Source organism: Desmodus rotundus, chromosome X (assembly GCF_022682495.2).
Source record: "Desmodus rotundus isolate HL8 chromosome X, HLdesRot8A.1, whole genome shotgun sequence".
Classification (NCBI taxonomy): Eukaryota; Metazoa; Chordata; class Mammalia; order Chiroptera; family Phyllostomidae; genus Desmodus; species Desmodus rotundus.
Genome location: NC_071400.1, coordinates 3639799 through 3657071, shown reverse-complemented (window position 1 = coordinate 3657071; position 17273 = coordinate 3639799). Strand labels below are relative to the sequence as shown.

General features: G+C 40.3%; 1 protein-coding gene across 1 annotated transcript in view; it reads left to right on the top strand.

Moving 5' to 3' along the window:
• LOC112300051 (vascular endothelial growth factor receptor kdr-like) overlaps positions 1–17273 on the top strand; it is a 161466-nt gene that overhangs the window by 88394 nt on the left and 55799 nt on the right. The window contains exons 11-12 of the mRNA XM_053917169.2: positions 1102–1222; positions 8469–8577. Coding sequence (XP_053773144.1) covers positions 1102–1222; positions 8469–8577 — 230 coding nt within the window. The remainder of the gene's footprint in view (positions 1–1101; positions 1223–8468; positions 8578–17273) is intronic.

Sequence of the window (17273 nt, the reverse complement as noted above, 5' to 3'; positions counted from 1 at the left end):
TAGCCACATTATGCAGACTAAAAAAGTAAAATTGATTTTAATATTTCACACAACAGTCCTGGCTGGTGTGGCTCAGTGGATTGAGCGTGGGTCTGCGGACCAAAGGGTCGCCGGTTCGATTCCCAGTCAGGTCATATACCTGAGTTGCAGACCAGGACCCTGGTCGGGGACACATGAGGAACAGCCATGCATTAATGTTTCTCTCCCTCTCTTTCTCCTTCCCCTCCCCTCTAAATAAATAAGTTAAATTAAAAAAACTTTCACCCAACATATCCAAAATATTGTCATTTCATAAGCAGAAAATATCAAATATTAATGAGCTATTTTCAGTCTTTTTACATATTCTTTGAAACCTTCTATGTATTCTATACTTATGGAACATCTCAATTTGGAGTAGCCATACTTCAAGTGGTTATTAGAGTGTCCAAATAAGTCCACCATCTAACTAATATTAGTTCCATTTAACAGTTGGGAAAGCTGAGTCTTAGAAAAGAGGAAGTGAATTGCCAGAAGCCATACAAACTAGCATTGCTTGGGTTGAATTGCAGTTTGGCTGAGTACGAGTCTGGTACCTTACGATTCCCTCTAGTAATCTGCTTTCCTGGGTATCTTGGCTCCCCAGACCTACTCTCAGGAGCCTCTCCTCTTTGCTTAAGGTTCAGAGTAAAAGAGTTTATTCAGGAGGAGATACCAAATAAAGGAGAATCTTATATAAGCCTAGAAAAATGGGTATGGCTTAATAAGAATAATACTTAGTCTGACGCTCATGGATCTCTGGGTACACAGGCCTCCTTCTCCTTTATTATGTCAGGCGTGCTTCTAGCTCAGGGCCTTTGCATTTGCTCTTCCCTCCGCCTGTTATTGTCTTCCCCCCCAAATCTTTATGGCTTCCATTTGATCTCTTTTAGGACTCTGTTCAAACGTCACCTCCTCTGAGAGGCCTTCCCTGACCATTTTATCTTCTAAATTAGGTGACTTCCTACCCAGAATTCTCAGGGTGACCTATTTTCTTAGACTGGGAGATACGCTATCTCCAGTACTTGTTATGCTTCATGCCCTTTCTGCTGACAAGATTGTAAATGTAGTCTCATTCTTTCTCAGGTGTATGGAACGAGGCAAGCAGATCGATCTTTCCAATGAGACTCTGCAGAGTGATCTGCCTGTAGGCAACAAGATCCTGTCCATTGAGGAGATGATAGTGACAAATGGCGAAAAGACAAAGGTAAACCTCTGGGAGTTGCTGGAGTAAAAGAGACCTTACAAGCTGTATATGAGTGGGGCTTCTATTCACACACTTGGTGCTAACATCCCAAGGAATGCCTGAGATCTAGGGTCTGGATGAAGACTGTTGATTGAAAAGAAATGAGCTTTAATAATGATGTCACTATTTCTTAATTTAATTTAATTTTTCATTTTTTCAATTACAGTTGACATTCTTGTATTTTATGTTAGTTTTAGGTGCACAGCATAGTGGTTAGACATCTACATAATTTATGAAGTAATACCGCTGATAAGTCGAGCGTCCATTGGGCACCACACACAGTTATTACAATATTGTTGACTATATTCCCTATGCTGAACTTTACGTCGTTGTGACTATTTTGTAACTCCAAATTTATACTTCTCAATCCCTTCACCTTTTTCACCCCATCTTCCAACACCCTTCCCATCTGGTAACCCTCAGTTTGTTCTCTGTATCTGGGAGTCTGTTCTAGTTTTGTTCTGATTTTGTTTATTTTGCTCTTCAAATTCAGCATACAAGTGAAGTTATGCAGTACCTGTCTTTCTCCATCTGACTTATTTGACTGAGCACAATACCTTCTAGGTCCACCAAGTTGTTGCAAATGGCAAGAGTTCGTTATTTTTTATTGCTAGTGATATTCAGTTGTATATACATGCACACGACAGCTTCTTTATCCACTTTTCCATTGATGGACACCAAGGTCGCTCTCCTATCTTGGCTATTGTAAGTCATGCTGCACTGAAGGTAGGGTTGTGTATATCTTTTTCAATAAGTATTTTTGTTTTCTTCAGATAAATATACAGAAGTGAATTGCTGGGTCAAAAGGCAGATCCATTTTTAATTTTTTGAGATAACTCCGTACTGTTTTCCACAGTGGCTGCACCAGTCTGCATTCCCACCAACAGTGCATGAGGGCTCCCTTTTCTCCGCATCCTCGCCAGCACTTGTTGTTTGTTGATTTATTGATGATAGCTACTCTGGCAGGTGTGAGGTGATACCTCATTGTAGTTTTAATTTGCATTTCTGTGATAATTATTGACGTTAAGCATTTTTTGATATGTCTATTTGCCATCTTTATGTCCTTAAAGAGTGTCTGTTGAGGTCTTTTGCCCATGTTTTAAATTGAGTTGTTTGTTTTCCTGGTGTTGGGTTGTTTTAAGTTCTTTATGTATTTTGGAAATTAACTCCTTATCAGATGAATCATTGGCAAATGTGTTCTCCCATACAGTGACTTCCCTTTTCATTTTGTTGATGGTTTCTTTTGATGTGCAGCTTTTAAATTTGATGTAATCCCATTTGTGTATTTTTCCTTTGTTTCCCTTGCCCTAGGAGATATATTGACAAAAATATTGCTATGCAAGGTGTCTGAGATTTTACTGCCTGTGTTTTCCTCCAGGATTTTTATGGTTTTCCGACTTACATTTTTTTATCCATTTTGAGTTTATTCTTGTGCACGGTGGAAGTTAGTAGTCTAGATTTGTTTCTTTGCATCTACCAGTCCAATTTTCCCAACACCTTTTACTGAAGAGGCAGTTTTTACTGCATTGGATGTTCTTGCCTCCTTGTCAGATATTAATTGACCATAAGTGCATGGGTTGACTTCTGCACTCTCTTTTCTGTTTCATTGATCTATATGCCTGTTCTTTTTTTAAAAAAGATTTTATTTATTTAGTTTTAGAGAGAGGGGAAGGGAAGGAGAAAGGGAGAGAAATATCAATGTGTCGTTGCCTCTCATGTGCCACCTACTGGGGGCCTGGCCCACAACGCAAGCATGTGCCCTGACTGGGAATCAAACCCACGACCCTTTGCTTTGCAGGCCGGTGCTCAATCCACTGAGCCACACTAGCCAGGGTATATACCTGTGCTTCTGTCAGTATCAGGCTGTTTTGATTATAATTGCTTTGTAGTGTAGTTTGATATCTATTGTGATCCCTCCAACTTTGTTTTTTTCTCAAAATTTCTGAGGCTATTCAGGGTCTTTTTTGGTTCCATATAAATTTTTGGAATATTTGTTCTAGATCTGTGAAATATGCCATTGATGTTTTAATAGGAGTTGTGTTGAATATATAGATTGCTTTGGGTAGTATGGACATTTTAATCATATTAATTGTTCCAGTCCATAAACACAGCATATGCTTCCACTTTTTTATTCTTTTATTTTTTTCTTCAATGTCCTATAGTTTTGTCAATATAGGTCATTTACCTCCTTGGCTAAGTTTTTTTCCTAGGTACCTTATATTTTTGTTCTAATAATAAATGGGACTGTTTTCTTAGTTTCTCTTTTTCTTTTTTTTTTTTAAGATTTTATTTATTTATTTATTTTTTGAGAGAGAGGAAGGGAGGGAGAAAGAGAGGTAGAGAAACATCAATGTGTGCTTGCCTCTCACGCGTCCCTTACTGAGGACCTGGCCCACAACCCAGGCATGTGCCCTGATTAGGAATCGAACTGGCAACCCTTTGGTTCGCAGGCAGGCACTCAATCCACTGAGCCACACCAGGCAGGGCCTTAATTTCTCTTTATGAGAGTTTATTATTGGTGTATAGAAGTACCACCAATTTCTGGATTTAATTTTGTATCCTGCTACTTTGCCAAATTCATTTATTACAGCTAGTAGTTTTTTGGTGGAGTCTTTAGGGTTTTTTATGCACAATATCATGTCATCTGTGAATGTTGACAGTTTACTTCCGCCTTTTCAATATGGGTGTCTTTTATTTCATCTTGTCTGATTGCTGTGGCTAGGACTTCCAGTACTATGTTGGATGATTGTGGTGAAAATGAACAACCCTGTCTTGTTCCTGATCTTAAAGGAAACACTTTTAGGCCTTTATTGTGTTAAGCTATGATCCATTTACGACACCTTGGCTGAGAGTTTTTATCATAAATGGGTGCTAGATTTTATCAAATGTTTTTTTCTGTGTGTATGGATATGATCATTTGATTTCCATCCTTCATTTTGTTTATGTGATGTATCACATGTATTGATTTGCAGATATTGTACCAACTTTGCATCACCCTGAACAACCCAACGACTCATCTGTATGATCTTTTTAATGTATTGCTGGGTCCAATTGGCTAATATTTTTTTGAGGGTCTTAACATCTATGTTCATCAGGCATATTGGCCTATAATTTTCTTTGTTTGTAGTATCTTTATCTGGTTTTGGAATTAGGCTAATGCTGGGATAATGCTGGCTTTGTAAATAGAGATTGGAAGTCCTCCCTCCTTGAATTTTTTGGAATAGTTTGAGGAAGATAGGTGTTAGTTCTTTTTTGAACGTTTGATAGAATTACCCTGTGAAGCTATGCATTCTAGGACCTTTTTTGTTATTGTTGGAGTTTTTTCATTACTACTCCAATTTCATTAGTTGTAATCTATTGCTTCTGATTTAGTTTTGTAAGATCATATGTTTCTAGGAATTTATCTATTTATTCTAGTTGTTTTAATTTGTTGTAATATAATTGTAATATTATCTTAAAATTCTGTGTATTTCTGTGGTACTAGTTTGCTATTGTGGCTATAACAGATAACAACAAATTTAGTAGCTTAATATAACACAAATGTATTATCTCATAGTTCTGTAGGTCATACGTTTAGGTAAAGTGTGGCCTTGCTGGATCCACTGCTTAGAGTCTCACAAGGATGAAATCGAGGTATTGACAAGGCTGCATTTTTTTGTAGAGTCTCTAAGAAAAAAGTCTGCTTTTAAAGTCATTCGGGTTGTAGGACTGTTGTACCTTTTGTTGTTGCTGGCTGGCATCTGGAGCTTGTTCTCAGCCTCTAGAGGCTAGTCACATTCCCTGGTCATAAATTCCTTTCTCTGATTTAATGCCAGCGACACCATGTTTAGTCCTTCTCAGTCTTGAATCTTGTTCTTCTTCCCTCTTGCGCTGCATCACTTTAACTGTTCTGTGTCCCACTTCTACTTTTAAGAGCCCATGTGATTACATTGGGCCAACCTGTAAATCCAAGATAATCTCTCTATCTTCAGGTCAGCTGATTAGCAACCTTAATTCCATCTGCAAAGTCTCTTTTGCCTTGTAATGTAACATATTCATGGGACTTAACACCAGCTCATGAAGGTCATAAGGGTCAAAATCCATATTACCATAAGGCATAACTTAATACAGTGCTCAAGGGACACTTTTGAAGGAAGTCAAAATTTGTGAGTTTGGAGACAAATCTTGGGCACAAAGAGAAGCAGGTATAGGTAGATTTTGAGTGATTTATCTTACTTAAAATTACCGTATTTTGCCGTGTGTAATGTGCACCCATGTTTTTATGTGCATTATACACATTATGCATATTATGCCCATTATTATACTCATGGTATGTAATCATTATACCCATGTACAATGCACATCCTTATTTTTCCCTCAAAAATTTGGGCAAAAAAGTGTGCATTCTACATGGCAAAACATGGTAAACCAAATCAAATTCTTTCTTGCAGGCTTTATTTATTCCCTCCCTCAAAATGATTTTTGTTTCAGCTCAGTGTGGTTATGTATTATTTGTGTGAGACGTTGGTAAGGTGGGTTGGTTAGGCTAGGGGGAATGGTACAGAAGATAAGAGCTGTATAGAACTTGAGAGCTCATCTTTGTCTATTTTTCAAATACTACAGATGGGAAAACCGAAATTCAGAGAGGTAACAGTTCTCTAGCCAAGTGATGGTATAACTGGGACTAGAACCCACGTCTCCTTACTTCCGGTCCAGTGTGTCATAACACATGTATCATGTCTCACATTGGTAAATACAGTTGTATATTTTAAAGGTAGAATTTGTTCTAAGTTTTCCTGCGTTTCCCTGCCCTGCCCTGCCCTCCCCTCCCTTTCCCTCCCCTCCCCTCCCCTCCCTTCCCTTCCCTTCCCCCTCCCTGACAACAAAAATCTACAGCATCATAATGGGATAAATAATTGTGGAAACGTACACTGTAACCCAGCACTGCAAGGAAATTCAGGTGTTCCTACCCAGTCAGTGACAACAATGGGAAAAAGTGCTTTCTCTGCTGAAAGAGTAGTCATGGAACCTCCTTCTTCAGAATCTGCAGAGAGATGCCACTCTCCTCAGGGGAAGATTTGAGCTGGACCTAAACCCAAACTGATGAGCCTCAGCTATTTAGTGTGGTGTAATCTGTAATTCCATAGCTTGAGACACTTTTAAGAAAAAAAATAATTTGACCTGCTTAATATCAACTAGCATATATTTTTCCCATAAGCCTCTTGGTAAACTAGTTATAAAAGAAATATGGTTGATGAGAGAAGGCTAGTAGGAAAAATCTCATTCTTGCCAATAGAATCCCGAGTTTTTACCCATGCTCCACTCTTAGATAATAACGCACTTTGGTTCTACAGAGCCCACTTATCCAGTTTAGACTTTACCTAAGCTTCCTTCATCTTGTACATCTACCTGTAATTTTTTTTATTGGTTATCTCCGTAATAGTCAATGAATAGGAAAAGAAGAGAACAAATAAGTTGAAGTTCTGAGGCAGTATAAACCAAAGACTACTGGGACAGAGGTTAATTCTAATGGTTACACAAATGAGACTTGGATACCCTGGCTGGTGTGGTTCAGTGGATTGAAAACTGGCCTGCGAACCAGTGGGTTGCTGGTTTCATTCCTAGTGAGGGCACATGCCTGGGTTGCGGGCCAGGACCCCAGTAGGGGCTACATGAGAGGCAACGACACATTAATGTTTCTCTCCCTCTCTTTCTCCCTCCCTTCCCCTCTTGCTAAAAATAAATAAATAAAATCTTTTAAAAAATGAGACTTAGATTTTTCACTTTCTTCACATTGATTTTTTTATTATTATTACACTAGCCAGAGTGATTTTAATTTTCAAGGCAGTAAAATACAGTAGTAAAAAACAGGTATTCTCAAGTCAAACTATAGTCCTACATTTGAATATCACCTGCATTATTTCTGAGCTTTTCACCTTCAGTGGGTTATTTTCCTTCTCTAAACCTCAGTTTCCTCATCAGTAAAAAGAGTTATTATTAATAGTTTCTAAATTGTAGAGTTGTTGGAAAGATTAAATGAGATAGCATATATAAAGTATTTATTATTGTATCTGAAACAGTAAAAAGTATTAAATATTATTTGTTATTATTTCGAAACTTATGCTGACTTGGGAAATCAACTCTTAAATGACAGGCTTGTGAATTATTCTATGTTTGTATCTGTTTCTTTATGAAATTAAATAATTTCTTACTTTCAGTCCCTTTCCAAGAGATCAACATTTTCTTTTAATTCATAAGACTTATTTATTTCTTTTTAAATTTTTATTGTTATTCAATTACAGTTCTCTGCATTTTCTCCCCATCCCTCCACCCCACCCCAGCCAAACCCTCCTCCCTCCCCCACCTCCACCCTTCCCCTTGATTTTGTCCATGTGTCCTTTGTAGTAGCTCCTGTAAACCCCTCTCCCCACTATCCCATCCCCACTCCCCTCTGGGTATTGTTACAATGTTCTTAATTTCAATGTCTCTGGTTATATTTTGTTTGGTTTTTTCTTTTGTTGATTATGTTCCAGTTAAAGGTGAGATCATATGGTATTTGTCCCTCACCACCTGGCTTATTTCATTTAGCATAATGCTCTCCAGTTCCATCCATGCTGTCGCAGAGGGTATAAGCTCCTTCCTTCTCTCTGCTGAGTAGAATTCCATTGTGTAAATGTACCATAACGATCAACATTTAAATAAGACCTTAAAAACATGTTTGTTGAATGAATGAATGAATGAATGAATGAATGAATAAAGCCCCACTTCCCAGGTAGGCTGATGTATTAGTCAAGATGGCTCAGGTTGTGCTATGAAACCAAGCAACTCCAAAATCTGATCGGTTCAAAATTACAAAGGTTTATATTTTGCTGATGCTATATGTCCAATTGCACATCAGCAGGAGGGCTTTTTTACTGTAGTCATTTAGGGATGCTGGCTGGCAAGATAAGCCATCATCTCAAACATTGCTCATCGTTATTCCTGAAAGAACTATGGAGGGTTTCACCATAGCAATTAAGTGGGCCAGCTTAGAAAGGCCCAACATCATTTGCCTTCTCAAATCCTTGGCCATAAATAAGTCAGAGGTCCCCACTCAATCACAAGGGATCCAGGAAGGAAAACCTACTGTGTGCCTGAAAGGGGCAAGACTCAGAAGTATCTGGTGAATACCGTTAATAACTGCTATACCTTGTTAACGGTCACTAATGCATCACTTCTCTCTCTGTAGACTCTGAGCACCCTGAAGATACTGACCAGCAACATTTCTGGCATATACTACTGCAGAGCTATAAACAAGGTTGGCATTGATGAGAGAAGAATGCAGTTCTATGTCTCAGGTAAATTCTCGAGTGGGGAGGATACAGCAGGCAGGACAGATCTTCTATGATATGATTAGAGATGCATGGAAAATGTATCGTTTCTCAGCCAGCTCAACTGCAGGCCTACAAAGTTGACTGAGAATTTATAATTGAAAGCTCATTATTTGAGGTTAAGGCAGAATTTGGCTGAAGTGAAAATATCCTGGGAAGAACAACACATTAAATTAGTATTAAACATTAACACCTTGGCAAGAATCTGATTGTTATAACTTTGCTTTGTTTTAAGTTTAATTATAGTATTCTCGGCTCCCTCACGCCATGATCTCATTTACTTCTTTCAAGGTCTCATTGAAATGAAGTTGTAATCCTTAATCGAGGTGATAGATGTTGAGAATAAAATCTCAGGAGTTGATTCCCAAAATCGTGTAGAACTGAAGTAATTTATTATAATTTTGTTTTATTTATTTTAAAATGAAATTTATTGGGATGACATGTGTTAATGAGATCATACAGGTTTCAAGTATACATTTCTATGACATATGATCTGTATATTGTGTTGTGCACCCACCACCCAAAGTCAAATCTTGTCTCAGCATGTATCTGACCCCCTTTACCCTTTCCTACCCCTAACCCTCATTCCTCTGGTGACCACCATACTGTTGTCTGTGTTTGTGAGTTGTTGTTTTCCTTGTTTGTTCATTTGTTGCTTTCAGTTTTATATCCCACAAATGAGTAAAATCATATGGTTCTTAAATTCTTTCTGACTTATTTCGCTTAGCATGCTATTCTCAATGTTCATCCATGTTTTTAATCATATTATTCCCTTATGCCTTAAACAATGATACTTTAATCATTATTTAAAACTGAAAGCATTATAATGTATTATGAATATTTCAGAGGTTTGATTAATAGTTAAATAATTTCTTAAACCAAATTACCTGTTCTTTTGTAGGGGGTGAACATAGGCTTTAGAACCAGATGGACCTTCCTGGGTTCAAGCCTTGCCTCTGCTACTTTCTGATTTTTTCCTACTTTCTCATTGATTGTATAACCTTGGACAAGTTGCTTCAGCCTTGGACCTTCTCTTTTCTCATCTATACTACGGGAATATGGATACCTACTCCAGAGTGTTAGTGTGTGAGGATTAAGTGAGACAGTATCTATGAAGTAGCTGACACAAAATTAGTCTTCAAATAAGTGCCACGTTATGCAGCCGTGAGCAATAATAAGGGAATGAGTGGAGCCTGCGTAGTGAAGTACTTGGAAGAGTCATAGGAGGGCAGTCAGTACATATTTATCTCTGTACCATCTTCCTGTTATCTTGCTCCTGAGGACAGTAGAGGGAAACATGAAAGTGTGGGGTAAAGAAGAAATAATGGGAGCAGATCAGGTACCTGGGTGGTCAGACTGCTTCATCAAACCAAGGTGAAGGTATGGGTTGTTGAATAGGCGAGTGATTTCTGAAATGTATTCTAGAGGGTTCCATACTGTGTTCGCCAATTAGTGCTGTGTAATGATGATGACAGTGTAGTTTACCACCATTCAAGGAAGAAAAGAAAACAAGGGAACCTTTAGGAATGAGGATTGGTGAGCAGAAGACCTAATCTAAACTCTCTGTTTGGGACTTTATTGAAGATTTCTGCTGTTTAAAGGCAATCCCACTCCTTAACTGTCTGTCTTGGCAGATAAGGCTGAGATGCAGAGAAAATAGGATGTGCCATGGGTAGCTACCCTTGACAAGTCAGGTATGAAGAATTATCACAAATGAGAAGTTTTGTTCAGCTGACAGGTTGTAAAACTTCCAGAGGGAAGTTGGACAACTGACCACAATGGATAATGTATTGGTGTAAACAGTTGGTGCTGTGGATAGTGGCTCATGGCTTTCCCAAAACAAGGACTTGGAAGACATTCTGGAAACGTCATAATCTTTGACGTCACTGAAACATGGAGGCAACCCACACCAGAAATAGACATTTGACATAGCTTCTATTAAAACAAAGAGCCCTGGCTGGTGTGGCTCAGTGGATTGAGTGCTGGCCTGCAAACCAAAGGGTCTCCGGTTTGATTCCCAGTCAGGGCACATGCCTAGGTTGCAGGCCAGGTCCCCAGTAGGGGGCGTGCAAGATGCAACCACACATTGATGTTTTTCTCCTTCCTTTCCCCTCTCTCTAAAAATAAATAAATAAAATCTTTTTAAAAAATAAATAAAACACACAAAACCAAACCTCTTCCAAGACTGGCACTGTGAAGAAAACTGCCTTGATGGGTCACTGGCTCAGGGCACAATACCCACTGGCCTACCTTCCACACAAGTAAATCACTTTTTTCTTGGTTTATTCCCTTAAAGCTACTGCTGCCACAACTCTGGCCTGAGATTCTGTGCTCCTCCTAAAACTCAGGTCCAAAGATTGAAAAGGGTAATTTCTTGATCATGTGTAACTCAGCTGGATGAAAGCTGAAATATTTGAAATTATTTTAGTGAAAGTTTTACAAAACCCAAGAAATATCGCCTCCTGGGAGGGCATCACAAAGCTGGACAGTCTAGCTCATCTTCAGCCCGTGATTTACCACAGAGATTCCTTTTTGGCTTTACTGAGAGACATAGTTTCTGTGTAGCAAATAACACCGCTTTATACTTGTATCCCCAGGGGGCCTGTTTAGGTCCTTGGACCCCTTGAAGCCCAGGACAAAGGCCCTCTCTCCAGCTTTCTAGTTTATTCGAGTTAGTGGTCTCTGTGTGTTTGTTTTTTGTTGAATGCTTGGATCCTAAAAATAACACTTTACCCATCCTTCACCCGCATAGACCTCATCAAGATGAACTTTTTAGAATTGTTTGGTGCAGCAAGCCACAGTGTAATGTTCACACAGAAATCTCACACACACACACACACACACAGAAATCTCACACACACACAGAAAGAAAGTCGTTTCTTCATAGTTCCCGCTGTAGGAACTCAGGCCTGCCTAACTTACAGGAATTATTACAGGGGATACATGTAGCAAAGAATGAAACATTAAACATAATCATTTAGACTTTCAGAAAGCCCCCTGTGTAGAAATGTTGAGAATGTCCCACCCTAGAGACAATGTAAAAGGAATGAAGTCACAGTGGAATTGCAAGAATGCTTTATGTAAATGAGCAAAAGAAGACCTGCTCTGGGATTTGTTCTGAGATCAGTCTTCTTGATCTGAAAAGAGGGTTCATGGTGATAGTTTCCAAGCTCTTAAATAATACTAAGCATTTTCAGATGGTGCAAAGCTGAGCCAACAGGGAGATACTTCAGGATGATTTCAGAAGGCAATGGGCCTGGGAACTAGGGACAGCATTTGGCCCGGATAATGGGTGAGGCAAGTGAAGGGCAGTTTAAGTCCAAACCAGCCTGGCTTCTCTCTCCTTCTCTCCTTCAAGTCCCATGCAAAATACTACTACTAATACTATACTAATGCTAATACTACTGACAAGGTAGACTTTGTGCCTCTAGCTTTAGTAGAAAGTGCTGGAAGACAGAAGACAGGATTATGTCTCACACTAGGCCTGGGGTCCACGAGTGGACAAACATCCCCCTACCACACATCCATAAGAATGAGTCATTGAGAATAGAGGCAGGAAGGTCAGTCTTTTCTTTTCCACTGATTTTCCCAATCAGCAACTTCTCTCCTTGCCTGAGCTGTGTTATAACTTCACGGGAAACGGCTGGAGTGAGCTGAGGAAGGTTCAAGGATGGATGTCCCAACAGAGCAGCATGGGCGCCCAGTTTAGGAAAGGCTGAAAAACACGAGGCTTCTGCATTCTGAAGAAAACAGAATGACTACTTCGTATCCCTGGCAGCAAAGTGTTCTCCCAGATACACATAATTCCTGCACCTGTCCTGGATGCCCAGAAAAACAGACTGTTTTGTGTCTTACCCTTTATCCTCAGAAAAATAGAGAGGCACAGAGAGGATTAAACAAATGTGCAGACACTTGCCAGCCCCGACTGGCAAATGTCAAACATTGGAAGTGGTCCCCAGCAGAGATGGGGTCATTCAAACAACTTACCCTCCTCCTCAAACCCCATCACCAATGAATTATGCATCAAATATCCTGAATTTAACGATAATTTCACTGCTATAATTTCAGCTTCCCCTCCCCCACCTTCATTCTGTTCTACCTGGAAACAGGCTGGTGATTCATTTATCAAGCAACCTTTGCTAGACTCAGAGATGGTTACATGCCCCAATAAGCTTGATTTTCCCTAACCTGCAGAAAGAAAAAGGCTAAAGGACTTTGTTTCTGCATCAATGCATGCTCCACCTAGCTTATTCTGGCAAGGGAGGGGGGAGTATGGTGATGTTAGGCCATAAGACAACTCCAGGCCAAAGGAGAATTATGGATGAGAAATTAGAAAACCAGTGATATAGTCTTGGCTCTATTGCTAAACCTGGTTGTGTGATCTTAGTAAATTACTTCCCTTCCCTGGGACTCAGTTTTTTCATCAATAGTATGAGAAAAAAAAGTACACTAGAGATAAATTAATGCAGCTGCAATTCCATAAGTTAATGATTTGGGGAAAAGTCTTAAGATATAATGTTTGAAATATAGGGAAAGAAAGGGAGAGAGAAAGGCTGGGAGGGGTGGGATATGAGGAAGGAAAGAATCTTGGTTCTTGGTGTTCCGGACTCTGGATGAAAATTTGCCCTCTGTTTCTTTGACATTTTATCAATTTTCTATTTATATAGATATTTGTGTCAATGCATTAGCACATTTTTGACATATTTACAGGACATTTGAAAAGGGGTTTGTTTCAGATCATTTTGCCTCTTTCTTTTGCCCAGCCCACACCAGAGGCGGCAGCAGAAGCAGAAACCAGAGGATGCCGAAGGTTTAAACTAAATTAGTCAAAGATAAAATACCAGGAAATTAAGACTTTATATTATGATGATGATGTTGATTGTTATTATTTGCAAATATAGAATAAGTCAGGCAAACCTTTTTTATTTGCCATTTTTTAAGATCACCTTAGCTGCCCAATCTAGGTGGCTGCCTTAGTTGAAAACAGGAACCTCAGAGGAAGAGCTAGGTGTTCTCAGGGCTCTTCCACGTGACAGTGACTTGGAGGTTTTACAGATAATCTACCATGTGTGCAAGGAAGTTTCCAGCACAGGGCATTCCCACCCTGATTCCAAGTGGCCCAGAGCACAGTCTCACAAGGGAACCCTGGGGAGATGTGGCTTTTTGAGCATCATCGCTGGATGGGTCCTACCAGCTCTTTCCTCTGTCCCCATTGGTGGGTAGAGCCTGGAGCCATCAAAGCTTTGTTTGAAACTGAGTTTCTTTTCTAAAAGGGATGAAAGAAGGTGAAGGGATCAGCCAAAGAATATATATGCATGATGCACAGACACAGAGAACAGTGTGGGGATGGCCAGAAGGAAGGGGTCAGGGGCTGGGTGGAGGGAGGCAGAGGAGGGGGATGGGAACATCTGTTATAATGTCAACAATAAAAATAAAGTTAAATAAATAAACAAAGAGATAGATAGATAAAAGGAATGAGTGCTCCAAGCTCACAAGCTTGAGCCCCACCAGAACACAGGGACTTTACTGAGTTGCTTCCTACCAAAAAGGATGGACTTTCCTGAGCAGATGGTATGAAAAAAGCAATGGATCATATTCAGAGCGTCTCTGCCAGAGCATATGTCCAGAAGAAGCAGTGGAATGAAGTAGAATCAAACCCCTTCTAGTATGTGTTGCTCAGAATACAAATAGGACCGTCCACAAGAATCCTCTGCCAGAGCCTAAAGGTGAATGTAGCAGACGAGCTACTCATCTTTTCCAGATAAAATTCAACTGAGCATTAAAAACATAGGCACCCAAAAGATGAAGAGTGCAGTCTGAATTGAAAATGGAGTCTCCAAATTCTTTTACCCTAAAGCGAAGCCCTAATGGCATGGCTGGGACTTCTCTCATTTATAACTCACGTCCCATGAGGATTCTGGTTTTCAAACAAAACAGTGCTTTGCGGATGGCTTTACTTCTGCCCCAGCTAACGGATATACATACATTGAATATTTCATGGTTGTTTTTTAATAATTACAATGAAAAGCACATGTCTAATATTGTATTTGTATTCATTGGACTTGTTTGTAATTTTTATAGCCAAGAATTTTAGGTTGAGACCTGTCCTTTTAAGGAATAAATAGCTTGTTTAAAGAGATTTAGCTGTGATAAGCTGATAATTTGAGCTCAGCTGACCTTTGGACCCTGCCATGCTTTATATCTGAGTTGCTAAAACAAACACAAGGAAGCTAGAACTGAATTTTTTCATACCCAAAGCCCCTCTTGCTGTCTCTGACAAATTTCCAGAAGCTTTGACGTGTATGACTTCATTTCTCTCCCATTTGTCACAAAAATCAATGGCATTGTGGTCTCCAGATAAAACTTTTCCTTTAAAAATCATTCATTCATTTCTGCTTAGAAGGTACACAGAAGGCACAAGGGCAGTGGCTGTGACTGGCTGGCCGTCCCCGTCTGTGCATCTGTAACTACCCTCGTAGAACACCAAGTTCATCCTGTCCTGTCCTCAGGCAGCACCACACATACTAGAGCTGCAGAACATAGTTGCTGATCCTATGGGAAGCTGAGGCTTGTGTTTTCCAGCTCACCCGTAAATATTAAAACTGACCTACCTGTTTCAACTGTTGATTTCCTAAAACTCTCATGAGTACGTCACAGGCAAATTATGTTGTACAGCTCTTAGAGTCATTTAAACTTTTTAAAATGCCTTTCTGTAACAGCAGTAACTAAGGCCCCTTCTATGTTCCCAGCATTCTTAGGCTCAGAGTGCCCAGGGGGTCTCCCACATTCTAGGGCAGTGGTGGAGGAAGAGCAGGCTAAGCCAAGCGTGAGGAATTAAGAGTCAATTTTACTGGGCTCAGACCAGGAGTCCATGAGTCTTGAGGAGTTCTGTGTATTTGTCACTTTTCTTCTCCACGTTCTTTTCACCCTTATTCCACAGCCTCATGAGCAGCTTTTCTTCCTGGTAATGGATTTTGGCCTTGTCCTCCCTCTCTAGAGCAGCGGCGACTGCCTGGTACTTACAGCCAACCTCATGAGTCAGGCGTCCTAGGTAGGCAGACTTCCGTGTAGGCTTCAGACACACACCCTTGAGGGCAGCAGAAACCATCATTTGCTTTCTCTTTGTAAAATTTTTAATTTTTAAAAAATGTATTAATTTTCGAAAGAAAAAGGAAGGGGGAGAGAGAGAGACATCAATTTGTTGTTCCACCCACTTACACATTCATTGGTTGATTTTTTTTTTTTTTATTGATTGGAGAGAGAGAGATTTGTTGTTCCACTTAGTTATGCTTTCATTCGTTGATTCTTATATGTGTCCTGACTGGGGATTGAACCTGCCACCTTGGCATATCGGGACAACGCTCTAGTCAACTGAGCTACTTGGCCAGGGCCCATTTGCTTTTCCTTGTCATAGAGCAGCAGGATCCCATCATACACCTGGCATTCTAAAAGCTGCGGTCTAACACAGCCTGGCCTTGCTTGGTTTATGGGGCCACATGCTTCGCGTGGTCCACCAAAGGAGGAGGCTAGGGGCTCCGAAATGGTACGGTGGCAGGAGGGGTTAGTGTTCATCCACTGGTAGAGAAAGGCCAGGTACTTCAGCTTGTTTCTATAGAAGTTGACAGAAATGTTGTTGCCCTCACAGTGCACAACCACCACCTTCCAGCCCAGCAGCACTTGCTTGGCCACAATGGCCTCCAGGCAACCCAAAAGATGGCCTTGGCCATCGGGCCCCAGTGCCTGCCCCCCCACCATCTTCAGCAGCTGCCTCAGAAAGGTCCGATCATTTTTGACATTCCAAAGATGCTCTGTGCTTCTTATACTCCTCAGATGGAGAGTTTTCTGGACAGCTTTTGGCTTTTGCAGGAGCAGAATGCACCGGAGAGTATTCCTAGAGGATTGAGGGCCATAGTAACACAGTGTACAAAAGCTTTTGTTCATTGTTCCTTCTCAGTGTCCTAGAATCACACATTGCCAGGGTCCTAAAGTTTCTGATAGGTCACCTAGTCAAACCTTCTTGCCCCTCCTCCTAATGCTTTAATTGTAAGCACATTTCCACCAAGAAGTCATTCAAGTTCAGCTTGAGTGTTCCTTGTGGTAGAGAACTGTTTCCCTACTTCCCGGGGCAGCTTGTTTCATCTTGGGGCGTCTCTATTAGAAATTTTGTCCTTATGCTAAATTTGCTTCCACCCACATTCCTAATCCTACTGAAGTTGCAACAAAGCCTGTGTGCTTACTCTTCCTAGTGGCAGACCTTCAAAGATCTGAAGACAAAAATATCCAGATTTGAAAGCCTGAATTCCTTCATCTGGTTCCCATAAGTCATGCTTTCGAGGGTGCACATCATATGCAAAAGCAAGTGTTTTACTCGCATGAGTCATTGGAGACATCTATATTAGGCTGGGGTGGGGAAAGAAGGCAGTGGCACATCCTCTGAAATGTCAGGCTGCAAATCTGTAAATCCATATAGCCATATAGGGGAAGAGGAAGAAAGGAAAGGATACAAGAGGCTCAAATGCAGCCAGCAAAACCAGCCATAACTTCCTGTTAGGTTCACTGGTCGGGTCAATTTCAGTCATGCAGATAACAGAGCAACCTTCTTGCATCTCCTCTAAAAAAGCTTGAAATATCAATGTCTTAGCCGAGGCTGTCATAACAAAATA